At 36.2% G+C, this 17,341-nt stretch overlaps 2 protein-coding genes across 2 annotated transcripts in view; one reads left to right on the top strand and one right to left on the bottom strand.

Moving 5' to 3' along the window:
- The window catches only part of LOC148181583 (uncharacterized), a 108,419-nt gene extending 99,473 nt beyond the window's left edge, over positions 1-8,946 (bottom strand). The window contains exon 1 of the mRNA XM_088050072.1: positions 8,795-8,946. The gene's annotated coding sequence lies outside the window, so the exon portion shown is untranslated. The remainder of the gene's footprint in view (positions 1-8,794) is intronic.
- On the top strand, positions 6,795-7,676 carry LOC148181584 (uncharacterized). The gene is made up of 5 exons (XM_088049985.1): positions 6,795-6,854; positions 6,891-6,956; positions 7,013-7,040; positions 7,082-7,232; positions 7,286-7,676. Exons 1-5 carry the CDS (start codon positions 6,795-6,797, stop codon positions 7,578-7,580), a joined length of 600 nt encoding a protein of 199 aa, XP_087906111.1. The 3' UTR covers positions 7,581-7,676.
- Positions 8,947-17,341: the final 8,395 nt, after the last annotated feature.

Here is a 17,341-nt window from a genome sequence, read left to right as displayed (position 1 = left end):
TTCAACAACGCCGATGCATTTTCTAGGTAAATAAGCCACTTTTACATTATACTTGGAGATCTCAGACCATTCGATAGCCTCGCCAGTCCACCTTGCGTCTGGAATATCAAATTCAAAGGAGCTAATCTAACTTTTCGCAATTTCTTTTCATTGTTAATTCCGTCTGTGAGGTTTCCATGGAATGGAACATAATAAAAGCGCAAGGTTTTGTTTATTTTACACGATTCGAATTTTAAACGGTGGCTTTATTTTTAGCTTTTTCATCTCGAGTTATGCAAGGCTTATTACTAAAGAGCGAAAAATGCATCTGTGGGCCGATGATTTAGTTATGCACAGGCCAAAATATGATTTTACACAAATCTATGACATCTTAAAAATTAAAGAAACTCAAAAATTCAGAATCTACAGACTAAAGCAAAAATTGAAAAATATAAAGAAGTTGAAAGGCGATTTGAAGGATTATAAAAATCTTAAAAATTTTAAGAACTTGGTCTAAAAAGTAGAGAATTTAAACAGAAATTCGAGAGAATTCGGAACTTTGAAGTACTTTACGAACAGCTTTGTATTTTTTTAATTTTCTTAAACTTAAGAACTTAAGAACTGTAAGATAATAATATCTAAATGAGATACAAACTGCTAAATTTTTGTCGCACCCGAATTCAAAAATTTTTAATTTTGGAGCCATTTGATGTATAACTTTGCAACCTAATCAACATCTTAAAGAAGTCGAAGACAATAAGCTCCAGGAATTTTAACTTTATTCTCCTAAAAATTGCCGTAATACAAAATTTCAAAAATTGTTGACAAATTGCTAAATTTTTTGCATCTAAAAGCTCAAAAATTTCTAATTTTTGGACACACTTTGTGTACAACTTAGTAGATCTTTGAGACAATAAGCTCTAAAGCCTCATTTCCACGGTCCGTTCTAGAGAGAACAGAATTTGATTTACGATGGAATTTGAGTTATTGCACCATATTTTGCGGTCAGAAAATTTGCAAATCCTATTGCACCCTTGGCTTACAATCCTCTGTTCCGATTCGGGCGGACAAGCTGGTTGAAACGCCGAACCACCGCACGGACATTTGATAATAACCAACAAGTTTAATTACTCCAATTCTTTTAATTTGAACACTATTTGTTTATTATAATATTAATAAGGTAAACAACACATACCTACATATAAATGTGGATTAATTTTAAAGATGGCGATAAATCTAGATGAACGTACTTATTTCCAGCATTGAAATTTACAGAATCATTGTATGAAAACAGGCGTCAATGAATGCAGGTAAGTACGTTTCTTATCTCTGTGAGTGGATTTACTCTTTTGAAATAACCGACAGGTCTGTATTTTTGTGGATTTGATCAGTTATTACCTGAAGATTTGAATTTTTAATTTCGTTCAATAAATTGAATTTTCTGGTTATTAGTGAAAGTTAACATACCAGACATATCCAAGTAATAGGTAACTTGAAGTATAAATAAAATGAAATAAATTCAGGAACATTCTGTTCTGGTTCAAATGAACGAACCATCTTGTCTGTTCGACATCGGTTCGGCGGACATTTCAACGCAGAACCAGGACAGAACGCACCGGACAGTTCAACACAGAACGCACAGAATCATTGAAATTAGCCGCTCCTTTGGAGAAAACTTTGCAAATTAACAATGCATTTTAGAATTTTTGTTTCACGTTAAGTAGGAATAAATAAAATCTTAATTTAAATTGATGATTTCTGACATTATTTTACTGGTGGAAAAGTTATTTTAACATCAATTCTGGGCGTTCTATTTTTTGTTCTACGTTGAAATGTCCGCCGAACCGATGTCGAACAGACAAAATAGTTCGTTCAATTGAAGCAGTAAACTTTGTATTGTAGGTTAGATTCAATTCATAGAACGAAATTAAAAATTCAAATCTTCAGGTAATGAGTCGGACCAAATCTACTAAAATACTACCTGTCGGTTACCTCAAAAGGGTAAATACACTTACGGAGATAAGAAACCTACCTACCTGCATTCATTCTAGCCTGTTTTCATACAATAATTTTGTATATTTTATTGCAATATTAGCTTAATGTTAAAATAACTTTTCCACCAGTAAAATAATGCCAGGAATCATCAACTGAAATCCAGTAATCTAATCCAGTAATTTCTATCCTATTTAACGAGATTAATTATAAAAAAATTCTGAAATGCATTGATTTTTTGCAAAGTTTTCTCTAGAGGAGCGTCTAATTTCAATGATTCTGTGCGTTCTGTGTTGAACTGTCCGGTGCGTTCTGTCTTGGTTCTGTGTTGAAATGTCCGCCGAACCGATGTCGAACAGACAAGATGGTTCGTTCGTTTGAACCAGAACAGAATGTTCATGAATTTATTTCATTTTATTTATACTTCAAGTTACTTATTACGTGAATATGTATGGTTAAGTTTCACTAATATCCAAAAAATTCAATTCATAGAACGAAATTAAAAATTCAAATCCTCAGGTAATAACCAAATCCACAAAAATACAGACTTGTCGGTTATTTCAAAAAGGTTAATCCACTCACAGAGATAAGAAACGTACATAGCTGCATTCATTCCCGCTTGTTTTCATACAATGGTTCTGTAAATTTCAATGCAGGAAATAAATTGGTTCATCTACATTTGTCGCCATCTTTATTAAAATTAATCCACATTTATACGTGTTATTTACCTTATTAACATTATAATAAAAAATTAGTGTTCAAATTAAAAGAATTGGAGTAATTAAAACTGTTTAGTTGTCACCAAACGTAGCAGTCCGTGTGTTGGTTCGGCGTTTCAACCAGCTTGTCCGCCCGAATCGGAACAGAGGATTGTAAACCAAGGGTGCAATAGGATTTGCAAATTTTCTGACCGCAAAATATGGTGCAATAACTCAAATTCCATCGTAAATCAAATTCTGTTCTCTCTAGAACGGGCCGTGGAAATGAGGCTTAATAATCTCAACTTTATTCTGCGAAAAATAGCGGAGTTATTAATTATTATTACTATAACGTGTTAGCAAATTTTAAATTTTACGTTTCTTTTCAAAGTTCAAAAAGTTCTAACTTTTTACTCCGTTTTTGTTAAATTTTATGATTTCACACAACTGTGTGAAAAAAGATCTTCTTCAATAGTTACTCCTCATTTATTTTGAATACCGGAGTTCAAGGTCATAATTTGTGACAGTCGTGGAGCTGTGCGACAAATTTAAGAGGATTTATGTATTGAATAAATCTTCTCAAATTTGACGTAGAGCTCCACAAGTTTCACAAATTATGACCTTGAAATGCGGTATTCAAAATAAATGAGGAGTATTATATTAAAGTTCTAACTTTTTACTCCGTTTTTGTTCAATTTTATGATTTCACACAGTTGTGTTGAACAAAAACGGAGTAAAAAGTTAGAACTTTAATATAATAACTATTGAAGAAGATCAAAATAGGAAACTCGCAAAATCCTAAATTTATGGACTCCAAAAAAGCTGAGGTAAAACTTTTAAAACACTTAAAAAATTCCTCAATTTTTGTTGCCTCCCAGAATTCAAAAACTTCTACTTTTGGACTCTCTTGATGTATAACTTTGTAACATTGTGCAGATTTTTAAAAAGTCTGAGAAACTTAGCCCCATTTTCTCAAATTTATTTTCCAAAAAATACCCGAATTACAAATTTTATCAGAATGCGACAGCAAAAATTTTTCGCTCTAAGCTCTATAAATGTCAACCAAAATGTTTAAATCAAAATGCAACAAATAAAAAAATAGAAAAAACTTGTTTGTTATTTAATGAATAATTTGATTATATTCTGCTAAACATTTTTGCATATTTTTCAAACCATTGCGTAGATTTAGTTACATTTCGAATATGAATGAGCAAATCAGAGAATTTGATATAACAATTAAAAGGCTGAACTGTGATTGCAATATTGAATGATAAGAGAGAAAAGAAAATTCAAAAATTTTAAAAACTTAAAAAGAAGTAATTTAACAGAAATCTTAATCTGAATAACTTCAAAAATAAAAAAGATTGAAAAGTAGGAATAAAAAGTACAAATACATACATAATATAAACTATACAATATATAATTCAAAGAATAAAAATTTTTTGGAGATTCTTTGTGGCAACTAACTCATTTAACCGACTTTGAGCTGTTCGTGAGAAGCAGAAAATTTTTAAATCCTGTAAGAATCTCCAAGTTTTCATATCAAATCAATCTCCCCAGTAATATTCCCATCTGTTCCTGAGCATTTTCTTCCCATCTGCATTTATCTGGATTTTCGAAAACAACGCAATGACGCAGCCTCCCCACAAATGAGTCACTGTTCAGTCATGTGCCAGAAATAGTCAAAAGTCATAAACATTCGCAAGATTAATCATTCGGAACGTGCAGGAAAAAATCCACCTCCTGTAGAGCAGGTGCACATTTTCCGTAATGAAACCGCAGCGCGAGAGCCACGGAAAACTGCAATGAAAGCGTCTTACGACCACTTTGAGAGAATGACAAACACAATAAAATTTTATTACGAAAATTCCGCCCATTATTAATCCTCAATGTACTTAAATTATTTGCTCAGATTGCTTTTGTACTCCCGTGGAAATCCAACAAACCGCTTACTAATGCAGAATTTAGAAGCAAGCCATTAAATCTCACAAATAACTTTGTGTATGAAACGCTGGAAAGTTTCAGGGACGTTTTTCGACCGAAAGGAAATCTTCTGTACTCGACGTAGCTGTGAAATGTAGCTTTCTCTTTAATAATAAATCAGAGGCCGCAGCTATATTAAATTCTGCTCAGTGGAACGTTGGATTGTTTGAGGGAAAAAAGACGTTTTTATGTCACGAGTTTGCAACTTTTCATGGTTTTACTGTAGTCTATTAATTTGGTTTTGAGCGAAAATGTGGCCCGAGATTTGTATTTCCACCACTCGAAGAAAACTCGGTTTATTATTATTGCAAACAACACTTTAAAACTTCCAGAACAGTCATTCCCAGAATTTTGTAGACTAGAAACACTCGACTATAACGTCTACAATAACTTCTTTACCTCTTAAATCTCTACAAAATAATAAACTTTAATCGTCAAATCACACTGGTGTAAGTTCGCAATGAGGTTAAACAAGTTCAAGTAAAATGGATCGGAAAATTAAAATATGACTGAGCGAAGGACAGTCTGAAACAACATCATTTATCAGAATTTTGATGTTTAAAATTCCTCTCTAGCATCATTAATCTCTTTCTAAATTAGACTTTGCTTAGATTGCATCTGCAACTCGGTCATTTACCAACTCAAAAAAAATTCTAAAATCAAGTAGGCCCGAGAAACGTCAAGGACCACTAGATTTTAATTACAGGGGATTCCTTCCCCTTTGTAGTTCTCGATATTTTCGCCTACACAATAAATCACAGTCTGCATTTATATGAAATTCCTTTTATTAAACGTTCTTGCGGAAATCTCGTCAAAGCTTGATCCGTTTTGAATGGAACCTAAATCTGGATGAGGTTGTTGCACTCCGCTACACCTGGCGTATAGGAGCATGAAAAGAACCACCCTCTACATGTTTGTGTTTATAGTTACAGCTCGAGTTTCACCTCGTCAACTTGGCAAGGTGTTTTTGTAAACATTCAATGCGGAAAGGTTGATGAATCTTTGATCGGTATCGAATTAAAGAGAAAAGGATGAAATTAGAGTTCAAAGGAAAGGGCCTGCAAGCTTCAGACCACTTTTCCACGTTGCTTCAATGATAATTGCACCGGCAAAAACGTTGTGTAATAAACAGAATTTAATATAAACGTAGCTCCTCAGCATTATTAAAAGCAAACTCGGCTAAGTGATTTTGACATAAATATTAAAAATTTAATATGAACTGGGTGTGATTTATAGCCAGCTTGCGTATCCGAGTTTTCATAAGCACACCTCCGCCAAAAAATCCGGGATTGCGTCTTCTATCCAACTCGTCGTGAATTAATTATCAAAGGATCCGAACTAAAACGCTATATTTAATTCCGTCGAGTTAATTCATCAAATTCCGCTGAAACTGTTCATTAGTTGAGGGAAATCTTGGTGAAATCCGGCGAAAAATAAAGACCCGGAGAACTTTAAATTGAAAAGAGATTAAAACCATATGCACAGACAAATTTGTGTATGGAACTCGCGGTATTGAAGTTTTTCCATTAGTTTTAGGAGCTTTTAAATAACTGTTTCCGTTCAAGTTGACGTTTCTCAGCTTTCATATTTCCAAAGTTCCACTTTTTCGATCACTCGCTCTCTCTCCGATCCAAATGCAAAGTAGACAAGAATATATTAGAGAGAAACTTTACGAATTAAAAGTTGGTAGCTCTGCTTTCATATTAAAATAATTATACTAAAACGTTTTTCATTAGAACGAACGCCACAATAAAAACTTTTAATCGGAGGAGATTCGCGGCCAAATTAAAAATCTATCGGATAATTTGCCAAATTCTCTCGGGTTTGTTGGTGCAACTTGATTAAGCGCTTTGTTATTGTTCTTGATCACGGCATTTTAATAATCTCCGAATTATAGAAACGTCAGCGAACATTGGGACGCTGCCAAAAAACATATAATGTAGTATATTAGGTAATTTTATTGCACAAACACGAGATAAATGCACGTACTTTGTAATCCGACCGCTGCATTTTTTCCCCGACGAAAATATCCTTCGATTCGGACGATTTAAGTAAGCGCGATTTTATCGCCACATCTTCTATTTATAAACAAAATAAATCTGTGAATTAAAAAATTGCGACGAAATCGCCTACGTCAGATTAATGCGTGGATTTGATGGAAATAGAATAAAAAATTTCGCTGTTATTTGGGTCGAAAGAGACGTTAATTTGTTGCAGGAATTGCAATATTTTTTCTAGGCATTTTTAGTGTTTAATGGACCAGTTAGAACACGCTTTTTTTCAAAAGGAGACGATTATATTTTTGTAGCGTGAGATCATTCTTTGATCTATTTTTCGTCGGGTTGAGTTATTGATCAAAGTTAAATTCACTCGGAGGATTCTTGGCAGGTAAATCTTTCGTGACAACTGAAACCGCAGCTTTTATTGAGTTATAACAATTTGTACAAGGAAGCAGAAAATTTTAACCACTTTTTTCGCCACTACTAAAAAACCACAGCATCATTTACACCAAGGCTGCCTATTAAATATAAATTTGCTGTGGGGTTTACATTATGACAGTGTACCAGTACCTACCACCATGTAAGTAGCTCTTTCAAATTAATTTCAAAAAATTCACAACTCTTTCTCTGAAGGTTTTGTCTGATTTTTTTGCTGTTAAGTGGATCATTCGCGCTCCCCGACGACGACGTTGACTTAAAAAACTGTCATTGTGGAAAATTTGAGAAAGCAAAATATGTCCAAGGTGTCGTTCAATGTGTTCAAACTTTTATACGTTCAGCATCAACAAAACCATGCAACGTTGTGGAACCGCCGACATGTAAATGTACAGGTGAAGCTGTAATGGCCGATAAGGATGGGCTATGTTGTGTGAAGACTACAACAGAAGGAAAAACCATGAAGTGGGCTTCCGAAAAAGCTGAAGAATAGCAAAAGTGCACGTCTGAGCTAGTCAGCACTGATTGCACTTTAAACACGATTGTTATATAAATTGAAAAATAATCACAGTCACGTAATAATTCCAAATTATTTTTTTCTCTGTTCTCTTGTTCTATTACCTACCCAAAGTAGTCAAGTTTACATCTTTACCTTCTAATGTTTTTAATTAATTACAAGTATCATCGATTCTTGTCAACTGTAATTAATTATCTAACGGTCTGTTGTAAAATTTCTGGCATTAAATAACTCAATCAGAAGTAGATTGATTAATTACGCCCCGAGTCGTGGTTAGAATCTGTAATTACTATGTAGAATACGGGCCCAAAATCAAGACAGTTTTAAATTTAATTAAGCAAGTTAGGCCAGAAAAAGCGTGAAGAACACTAAACAAAAAACAGGAGAAAAAATTGGCTAACCAAACGTCAACATCATTGGGCCCTGAATTTAGAGACACGTTGCAACACTGGTATCAAACTGGTCATTATCTATTTGTAGTGACCTTTTGCAATAACGAGACCAAAAACACGAGTTCTAAAATTTTGGCGGTTTGGTTGGTAGCACTGCCTGGTGTTACTGCTCAAGTTAAATGCACGCCACAGTGCTACCAATAAAAACAAAATTGTTAGGCGTCACTTTTCAAAAACGAATTTTGACGATACTGCTTCATAAAAAAGTCAAAATGGCGAAGTGACGCCATTTTTAAATGTCCCCGTTCTAAAAACGCGTGGAACGTTATTTAAATAGTCTAAAAATAAGGAAAATAGAGCATTTACTTGATAAATGCACTTTATATAATCAATTTAGAATCATTTGTTTGAGATTACTTTCATAAATATGTCAATTCTCCATGAGTACATGAGTATGTTTCTTGATTAAATAAATTTCTACAATATGGATTTTATCTACAATCTAAATTAAACATATAAATTTCATGGTTGGTTTTTCTGTTTCCAATTATGGAAAATGAGAATACTATAGAAAAGCAATAAAAAGAAAAATGACGAAAATAAAGATCTTGATATGAAATTGGGCAATTTTCTGCTCACGTTCCTCAGGATCTTGTCAAAATCCGGAAGAAGGTGAAGGTCCTCTGTGTTTAGTAACTTGGTAGTCACGCCGAAAATTTGGCTTAAGCTCGCGTTTGCGCCATGGCCCCGTCACGCACCTCGGCGTGCCGTCATCGTACATCCGCACATGTTCCTTACCGGTATGGAGGCTTTCTCCTCGGAGGTGGTTCCCCCATTGGGTGGCACATGACCGGCCTTGGCGACGAGGCCCGCCGGCACCCGCACCGTGAGGCAGTCTGGCGCAATTCCCCACTCACACGTGGCCTCGTCGAAGACCACCTCACTCAGTGCATCACCTGAACTCTCACCGCCTCTTTAGCGCGCCACCGACACTCCTTCACCCGCGGGTCAAAGTTCGCGGCACATCGGATCGCAGGTTCTCCTAGTTTTTCTCTGGTGGTGTGGGTCGCGTGCTCCAAAACGGGCAAACAGCTGAGTACCCGACGCCGGGAAAGGTTGTGCGGCACTGCGAGACGACGACGCTATTGAACGACGCCGCCGCTAGGGCGCAGGTCGATGCGCCGTCGCCGACGTCGCGGCTACCTGCTGCTTGTGTACAAGGACTCGTTAATAAATGTGTGTTTTTACGTGTTTTAGCACGTAGGGGAGAAAGGGGACGACACGCAACCAACACCAGCACAAGTCAAAAAATAAACAAATGGGGCCACAGATTCACCCTTTGCTTCCAAAAGTACAATATTAATCATTATTTTTATTTTACATAGAAATGGATCCAAACATAATCCTTGAGTTTACCACAATAATTTTTCTACCGTGGGAATTGGAGCACTTTCGCGGCAACAAAATCTAATTTAATAATAATTATTATCATATTTAGGACATTTTTGATGTGGTTCTGATAAGTACAGAAACCGCCTCCTGTATAATGGAAAGCGCCCGTGAAACTTTTCCTGCAAGGGTAAATATTTGTTAACAATTTTATTGACCCAGAGAAAATAATGTTGCTTTTTAGGTAGTTGACTTTTCCTGCATTATTAATAATTTATGTGGCGAGCTTTTAAAGATAAACATCCTCAGCTGAAGCATTTCTATGTCGAATAAAAATTAATTAGCTAATGGAGCAAATACGTAGCAGAAAATCATTTAATTTCAACAACGTTATTGCAATATGCGAAGAACGTGCTTTTTGTAACCATTTAAACTCGTTTTAATAAAGCAATATTTGCATATTTTACCTGGTTGATAGCTCCTTTTCATCTAAAGAAGATATTTGATATCTGCAATGTCGAGAATTTTCACGTGCATCGAAAGAATCTTGTTTATCACAGTTTAGTAGCGCGAATTTCCGAGAATTGTGTTACAAAACGACTAAAAAGTCACTTTTATGAAAATTTCAACGTGGAAAATAAATCGGAAATGTCTCGGAAATATTTAGCCGAAACAAATGGTCGAAATCGGAGCTTTTTGCTTCTTTTACAACTAATTTATAACAGTCGAAATCTATAAACCCACGATCCCTGAAAGCATAAAATAAAAATAAATGGACCCCATTTAAAAGTCGAAAAATAGAAGGAGAAAATAAAACAGACCAAGCGGAAAATCGAGAAACCATCTCGAGTTATGAAAAGTTTGTTGATTTTAAATTTTTTAAGGTTGCAAAAACCGTGAGCTTAGTTTTCGATCGAAAATTTATGACTCTCTACGTGTATTTATGACATCGCTTTTTTGATAACTGTATATTCGCTTCAAGTTGTTTTATTCTTAAAGTTTGAAGTCGAGAAGGCAATTAATCTTGGGCCGAGTGTCTCATTATGTTCACGTTCCGTAATGAGATTTCAGTTTCGGAATGGGGGGCGCAAAAAATGAAGGCCGCCAATTAGAGGGACTTAGTCTAAATCCGTTTCGACTGTGGAAGAGAACAAGACGAAATAGACCGAAATATCCGTATCGGAGCTTTTCAATTAGAAATAATTACGGAAATCAAATGGAATCCGCGTCGTTTCCATCTTCGCAATTAAGCAAATATTATACAAAAACTTCAAAGGACCTTCTAACAAGTGTAGGCCGAGAAACTGAGACGACTACGTAATCACTTAACTAAATATGCTAATTTCTGAGGATTTAAGAGTCGCTGTCGACTGCCTGTTTTCCGCTACAAGTGCCGTTCCAGGCGCAAACGGAAATAACTTTTCCGGTTCTGCCATGATATGTCATTCCGGTTCAGGTGGTTAAACAGTTAATTTTACTTCAATTGCACCGCATTTATTAACTGACATACGTAAATTGCTGCTACATTGCGGTCTGTTTAACTGGAAAAATATCGCCGACGGGATGACGATAATGGGGGCGTAAAACGAATTACGATCTATGAATTGAAGAGATACGGCTTCTGCCGTTTTTGTGGCCGGTAATAAACGTAAAAAATAAATACACAGCGCGCATCTTTATGATCATTGATCTAGAAAACGCCCGGATTGTCCTGGATGGATTTACTTCTGACGAGAGCCATCCGTCTGTGAAGATTTCCCTGGACACGCCGATAAAAACGGAAAGTGCCAGCAAAAAGCACGCCAAAAAGAAATTTTTGAAATAAAACGACAAATAAACAATTCGCTGGCGACATTATTTCTAAAAATCCACAATTTTACGGAATTTAACACCTCCATTATGCACAAGCCCCGGTTAAATATGTATCCGTATTAAAAAATCATATTTGTAAAACAACCCCATAACATTTTTGTAATCTTGCGCCACGGCTCTAATTAATTGTCTAAATAAATTTTATGATACATTTAATTACAAGAGGTCTCTGATATTAAAACTCCATTTCAGGGGTGTTACCCCAAACATTTATAAAAGTTGTCCCAAAAGCCCAATAGACCCATCGCGAGAAATTTCCCAAAGGACATCTAAAAAATGGACGTTTACACACAAGTCAAATCGGGTGCAGATAATTGTCGTGCTGCATTTTGGTCACGACATGAAAAATGGGGTTTTCTATTTCGGTACTTTACGAGCATCGTCAAAGCAGTTTTTCAATTTTGTAAGTTGGTACCCCTGTCAACCGCTTGTCAAAACTATGAGATGATCCAATAATAAACGTCCTCTGTTAACAGTTGACACTTGAATGACGTTTTTCAGACGTTTCACCAACTTAATTAACTGTTATAGCAAAATGTCCCTAAATGGAAACTTAGAATTAATAATTTGCAAATAACTTCTAAAAATGAAGAATTTTGAAGCAAAAAATTTAAAACCTGGAATATCGAAAAGATAAATTAAATAATAAATAATAAATAATAATTAAATAAATAATAATAGAATTATTATTAATTTAAAAAAATATTAAAAAAATCCGAAACTCGCTAGCTGAAAGATTTAATTTTTCTATTAAACATTTACAATATACGTAATGTATAAAATGGATATTTTCGTGAATTTTATTACACATTTCCCATTGTTTAGCGGACAAATAGCGTGAATTTGTTGTAAATTCGCAGCTGGTGCTTTTTCGATTTGACCCCATTTCCATTTATCGCGTTTATGCGTAAGCTCATGTGCCTTAATGGCCAAATTGTAAATATTACGTACGAAAGTGGTTAATTTTGGAGAGGTTTATGCTTGGGTCACTAAAGGGGTTATAGACACAATCTCGGGCATTACCTAAATCTACCCCAGAAACGTCGTTCCATTATATTTGATGGTCTAATAGTCAGTTCCATAATAGAACGAGCGACTTCTTAATCATGACGGAGCGAGTCGATGTAAAAAGAGTATTTTTTATCATTAAAAGCTTGTTTCAGCGAAGATGTCGAAGGAATCCCATTTGCATAGGCCCAAGTTGAAAATGCATTAACAAAGACATGTTATGAAAGTTTAATGACACTACTTAATCAGATTTTTATAATTCATTAAAAGGGTAGCAAGAATTGGGGAACGAAGAGTCTTTGTTAATGGGATGAAAAGGAAATAAAATCTATAAGTATTCTTACCTCGTCAACTCATCCCCTGAGCCTCCTCTTCCTCCCCAGCCTGAAAACAATAAAATTAATTAATTATTTTTGATTTTTGACCCGTCAATTTCCCACCACACGCATTTTTTCATTCCCGCTATCGTATGTGAATCACTTTCGTTTTCGCCGCTTTTTCGTCTAAATTTTTCATAATCTCGCAGAAAAACTCTCTCGCTTCTGATTTATTGCGCAATAGTGACAACACCGTCCCCTCCCAACCCCTGTTACGTCCATCCATCAACAATTAGTCCGAGTCTTCCATGTCATATCGTAGACCACAAGATCGTGACTATCACCGGTTTCACTGACCCTTCGTACCATAAACCAAACTAAAATCAACAGCTGTTAGCGGACACAATATCGAAAATTTAATTACCACCAACGCGTGTGCGGTTTATAACGAAAGACATGCTTAATCATGGACGACAACATATTTTCCGAAAATAAAAAAAGAGCCTCGGACGTGGTGAGAGATCACAACGCTTACAGGGTTAAGGCAGGTGCACACGAGCAAAAAGACAAACGAAATTTTGTGTTTGGTAAGAGAATCTACCACTCAGCTCACGTTGGGGCTTCGGGTCTTTCATTAATTAGCCGTTTGTATTAATTAACAATCTCACATTTAGAATGGATACAAATGTTTAACAAGGGTCAAATTTCTCTTTAAACAGAAACTTTGAGCGGAATAGACAACGATCGATGGTACAAATATTTAGATTTCCATCCAATACTTTCAACTCTCGTTCAAAATCTCTCGAATTTTACTTGGCCCAGCGCCTCCACCATTTCTTGTAAAATTTAAAATACAATTAAAGTATGAAAAAAAGCGCAAAAAGAGTGTCTCTGTATATTTCCGAACTCAATTTTTCACCTCCCTGCTTTCAGCGGGTATTTCTTTCATTTTTCGCGTTTTTTTCTTTTCGCGATACGGTTGATCTTCCTAGGATCTCGTCAACACCCCCAAAGTTCATCCGTATTTTGACATCTGACATTTCCCCTATAAATTGCATCTGGCATCGGTTTCGTCTCATCGTCGGCTTACGCTCCATGGTCCGTATAAGTGCACGATCGGTTTTTCCTCGATGGCATCGTAATAAATTGCGGCGATATCTGCCAGAGGAAATCTTAGCATGTATCCGTTGCGGTTGACCCATATGATAGGAGTAGGAGTCTAATGGCCGCCAGTAGAAATGTTTTCCGCTAAAAGATTTATCCTGTGTTATTCCGGTCGTCGGGAGACTAATGAAGAACGTGCTTCAAATCGCGTATGTTCTTCATTACGAGCCATTAGTTTTTATTTCAATATCCTCGATTTTTCCCCCTCGAGTAAAACCCTTAATTGTTTCATCGGCGAAGAGGCATTACCGCGACAAGACACTGTTTTGTGACGTCAGCAGCGGAATTAATGCCATTTTAATTCTGCGAAGCTGACGTTATGCAAATGCAGGACTTTCAGGAATGTTTTGCCAGTTAATATAACCCTGTTTTAGAATTTGTAAATTATTCTACGCAATTTCAATTAGAAATGCAGATTTTGTTGTGCCAGTTATGGAACAGAAATTATGTATGGTAATTGGCTGGGTGGCTCGGGTCTCCCCTACGTGGGAATTTTCAACGTCGTCTTGCGAAAAAATCCAGCAACAGACAATTTTTCAAGACAAGCGGTTTTAGTGGGCTCTCCCGTCGGGGATACCTAAGATTCGTAATAATATCTTGACATTAAATTCCCCAGCGGAAAACTCGGATGGAAACTGACCCGACTTTGTCTCAGAACGCCGTTCACGATAACATTTGAAAGAAGGTCTTATTTTGACGTAAAAGCCCTAAGGTATGAATTTCTCTGTGACCTGAATATTTTGCCCCGCGCAGATCTATCCATATATTCTCCCTCTCATGCGGGTACGCGTTTTTACAATAAAATATAGACTTTGCCGCATAAAATTTATATTAACAGCGTTTTTGTTTTAAGACGATTCCGCTAGGATTGCACCAAAGAGAAATATCGCTCAGGAAAAAAACTCAGACGAACAAAAAATCTCAGAGCAAATGAAAATTACAAAATAATATACGAAAAAAGCAACTTCAAGTGAAATCTGAGTAGAAAAATTATTCACAAATAAGCATTCAACGATATCAAATAAATCAGAGACTCATCAAAAAAGCCTTCTGAAAGGCGCTGAATTGGTAATAATAAGGTTTTTAAGCAGGTCCGTCTTGCTATTTTTGAAGTAATTTCGTGACCGATTGAAGCTGTCGAGCAAAGTAAACGTGCCGTCCCGGAGTGATTTTTAAAATAACTCTATCCCCGGAAGCTCCGGTGCAGTTCCGGGTAGTCCAGCGTCCATCAACTATTTATCCCAAAGCGAAATCGTGTAAATATTCGCGAATTCAAACAAGCCGAACCGTCTGAAATCACGTATTCAGGATTGCCAACCTTGGTGGAATAAAATATAAAATCAATTTATATCCCGGCAGGCGTGCCAACCAGTTTAGAAATGGAAATCAAATAAATTTGAATATTACCAGCTGACCTATTTCGTAGGACCATTGTGTGCCCTCATTAAACCCAAATTAAATCTGTTTCCTTCTTTTTGTTCGTCGAAATATTAAATTATTACTTGTTCCGGAACGCGGAAAAACTCTCTCGCTTTTGGTTTATTTTTAACAAAACACCTGAGAAACGTGAATTTTTACGAATTGAACTGTCAAAAGCACGTTGCGGTTTTTCTTGCGTTCGAATTGTTTCGGCCGATTTTATTGCCGCGGGGACGTTTCAATTTACAATCAATGAAGACGGAAAAGGAGGGTTAGTGTGGGAAACGGGAGGTGGCAGCAGCATGAGGGGATAAATAAATGTTAAACGAAACGACGCAAGGATTATTTTAAGCCGTATCATTTTTATCGAACAACAAAACCGAATAATTGCAAAATAATACGATCCACGTTTGTTTATTTTTCATTCGTTTTAGTGTTTGCTTTTGGGGCGAAATTTGCGATGTTTAATCGTTTTCACCGCGGGACGGCTTCGTGACTGTGTTCAATTAGAATAGAACGGGGGATCGTGCGGCACCTGTGGAAATCATTACCATTCCATTGACATTTATTACGTTAGTAGTTTTTTTGCTGTTACCAACACGTTTATGTACAGGCTGTTCAAAAATAAACCGTATATCCCATAACATTTTTATCACTGCCAAATAGTTCTCGCCCAACAAAGATTTGAGTTCATGATTTGTTACTACCGATGTCCGTCTTGATAATTTTTTATGCCAATCGTAGATCTTTTATCTAACTATAAACTAGAAAATACGCTTATCTGACGGAAAGTTTTTTCTTGGCACAATTTTGACGCTGAAAGAACCATAAATCATGCACGTATGAATGAAAAAGTAGTAAACACCAAACCTATAATTTTGCTCGTGCATAATTTTAGTAATGTGTTTAAATCACGCGACAGGAATGAAATCGAAATGGTGGATGCGCCGGGTCACCTAATATTAATAAATAAATAAAACCGCCATGTCTATAGCGTTTTATGTGGACTTCAGAACAGAGGCTGTGGTTGTTTTGTTTTATAAACTACAAAAACTGTCCAAATGCACAGTATGTTCACGTTTATTAATTAAATTTAAAAACAATCCAGAAATTATCCGAGTAATTGTTGGACGGTTTTATTCCCTTGTTGCACGTTTTTGCCGTTGTAAAATCTCAGTTCATCAATAACTAACAGTTTATTTTCTCCTTTTAATTGCTGCTCTGTGAAAAATTTCCGCACAATAGGAACCACCTCTTCCATAAACTCCAGAGTCGTGTTTTAGGCTTCCATGTTAAATTTAAAGCAGCGTTTGTTTACCTTTTGCATAAACAAAATTTCACGACCTCCTACATTAACCGTGGGCTTGTTTACTATGTCCCATGAGCTTGCCAATTACTTCCATTCAGTTTTAACTTGCTGCGTAAATATTTGGGTTATAAAAATCCGTAATAACAAACGCATCACACGTTACTGGGTCGATTTCTACTTGCTACCTTTAATTAAGCGAATGTTGCCTTCATTGCCCTTATCTACTTTGTTTCGCCTTGTTTTGAGAAAAGGGGCGGTCCTTTGAGGATGCAGATACTCCTAATCCTTTGAGAATCTCATAGTTGAGCTGTATTAACAATTAATTGGATGTTGAAACTACGCAGATAATGGAAGTTTTTCCGGGGGCGGAATTTTGCAAGGTATTTGTTATTGGCGCTGTATTTAAGGATATTAAATTTGGAAGAAAATTAAAAAAGCGTAAACGGAATCAAAGCAAACAAAAATTCGAACGAATTAAGGAAAAAAACAATAACCCCAGGAGAGCATCCCGCTGTTCCACCCTCCAATAACACTCCGAAATTAGCAAACGGAGTCATTCAGAATCTCATATCGGAATTATCCGCCGTTCTATTGTCCCGAATCTTCAATGTTTACCATTTTCCGAAGATAATAATAAAGCATCACCAGGGATAAAGGGGTTGCGTTCCGTTCTGGTTCAGTACAGATTATCAACATTACGTACGGGTTCGATCCGGCCTCTCGCTGCGTTATTGAGCCATAAATTAGTCCGCACAATGCCGGCCATTACCGGCCGAACAGCGATGTTTCCAGATAAAAGCACAACGTGCCCGTTGTCGCTCTAGATTTCACCTAAACGATGACGATAGTTCCATCAGAGATTGTTTA

The sequence above is a fragment of the Gnatocerus cornutus genome, chromosome 1 (genome assembly GCF_029298725.1).
Source record: "Gnatocerus cornutus isolate USDA-ARS CGAHR chromosome 1, icGnaCorn1.1, whole genome shotgun sequence".
Classification (NCBI taxonomy): domain Eukaryota; kingdom Metazoa; phylum Arthropoda; class Insecta; order Coleoptera; family Tenebrionidae; genus Gnatocerus; species Gnatocerus cornutus.
This window is presented reverse-complemented; position numbering and strand designations above follow the sequence as displayed.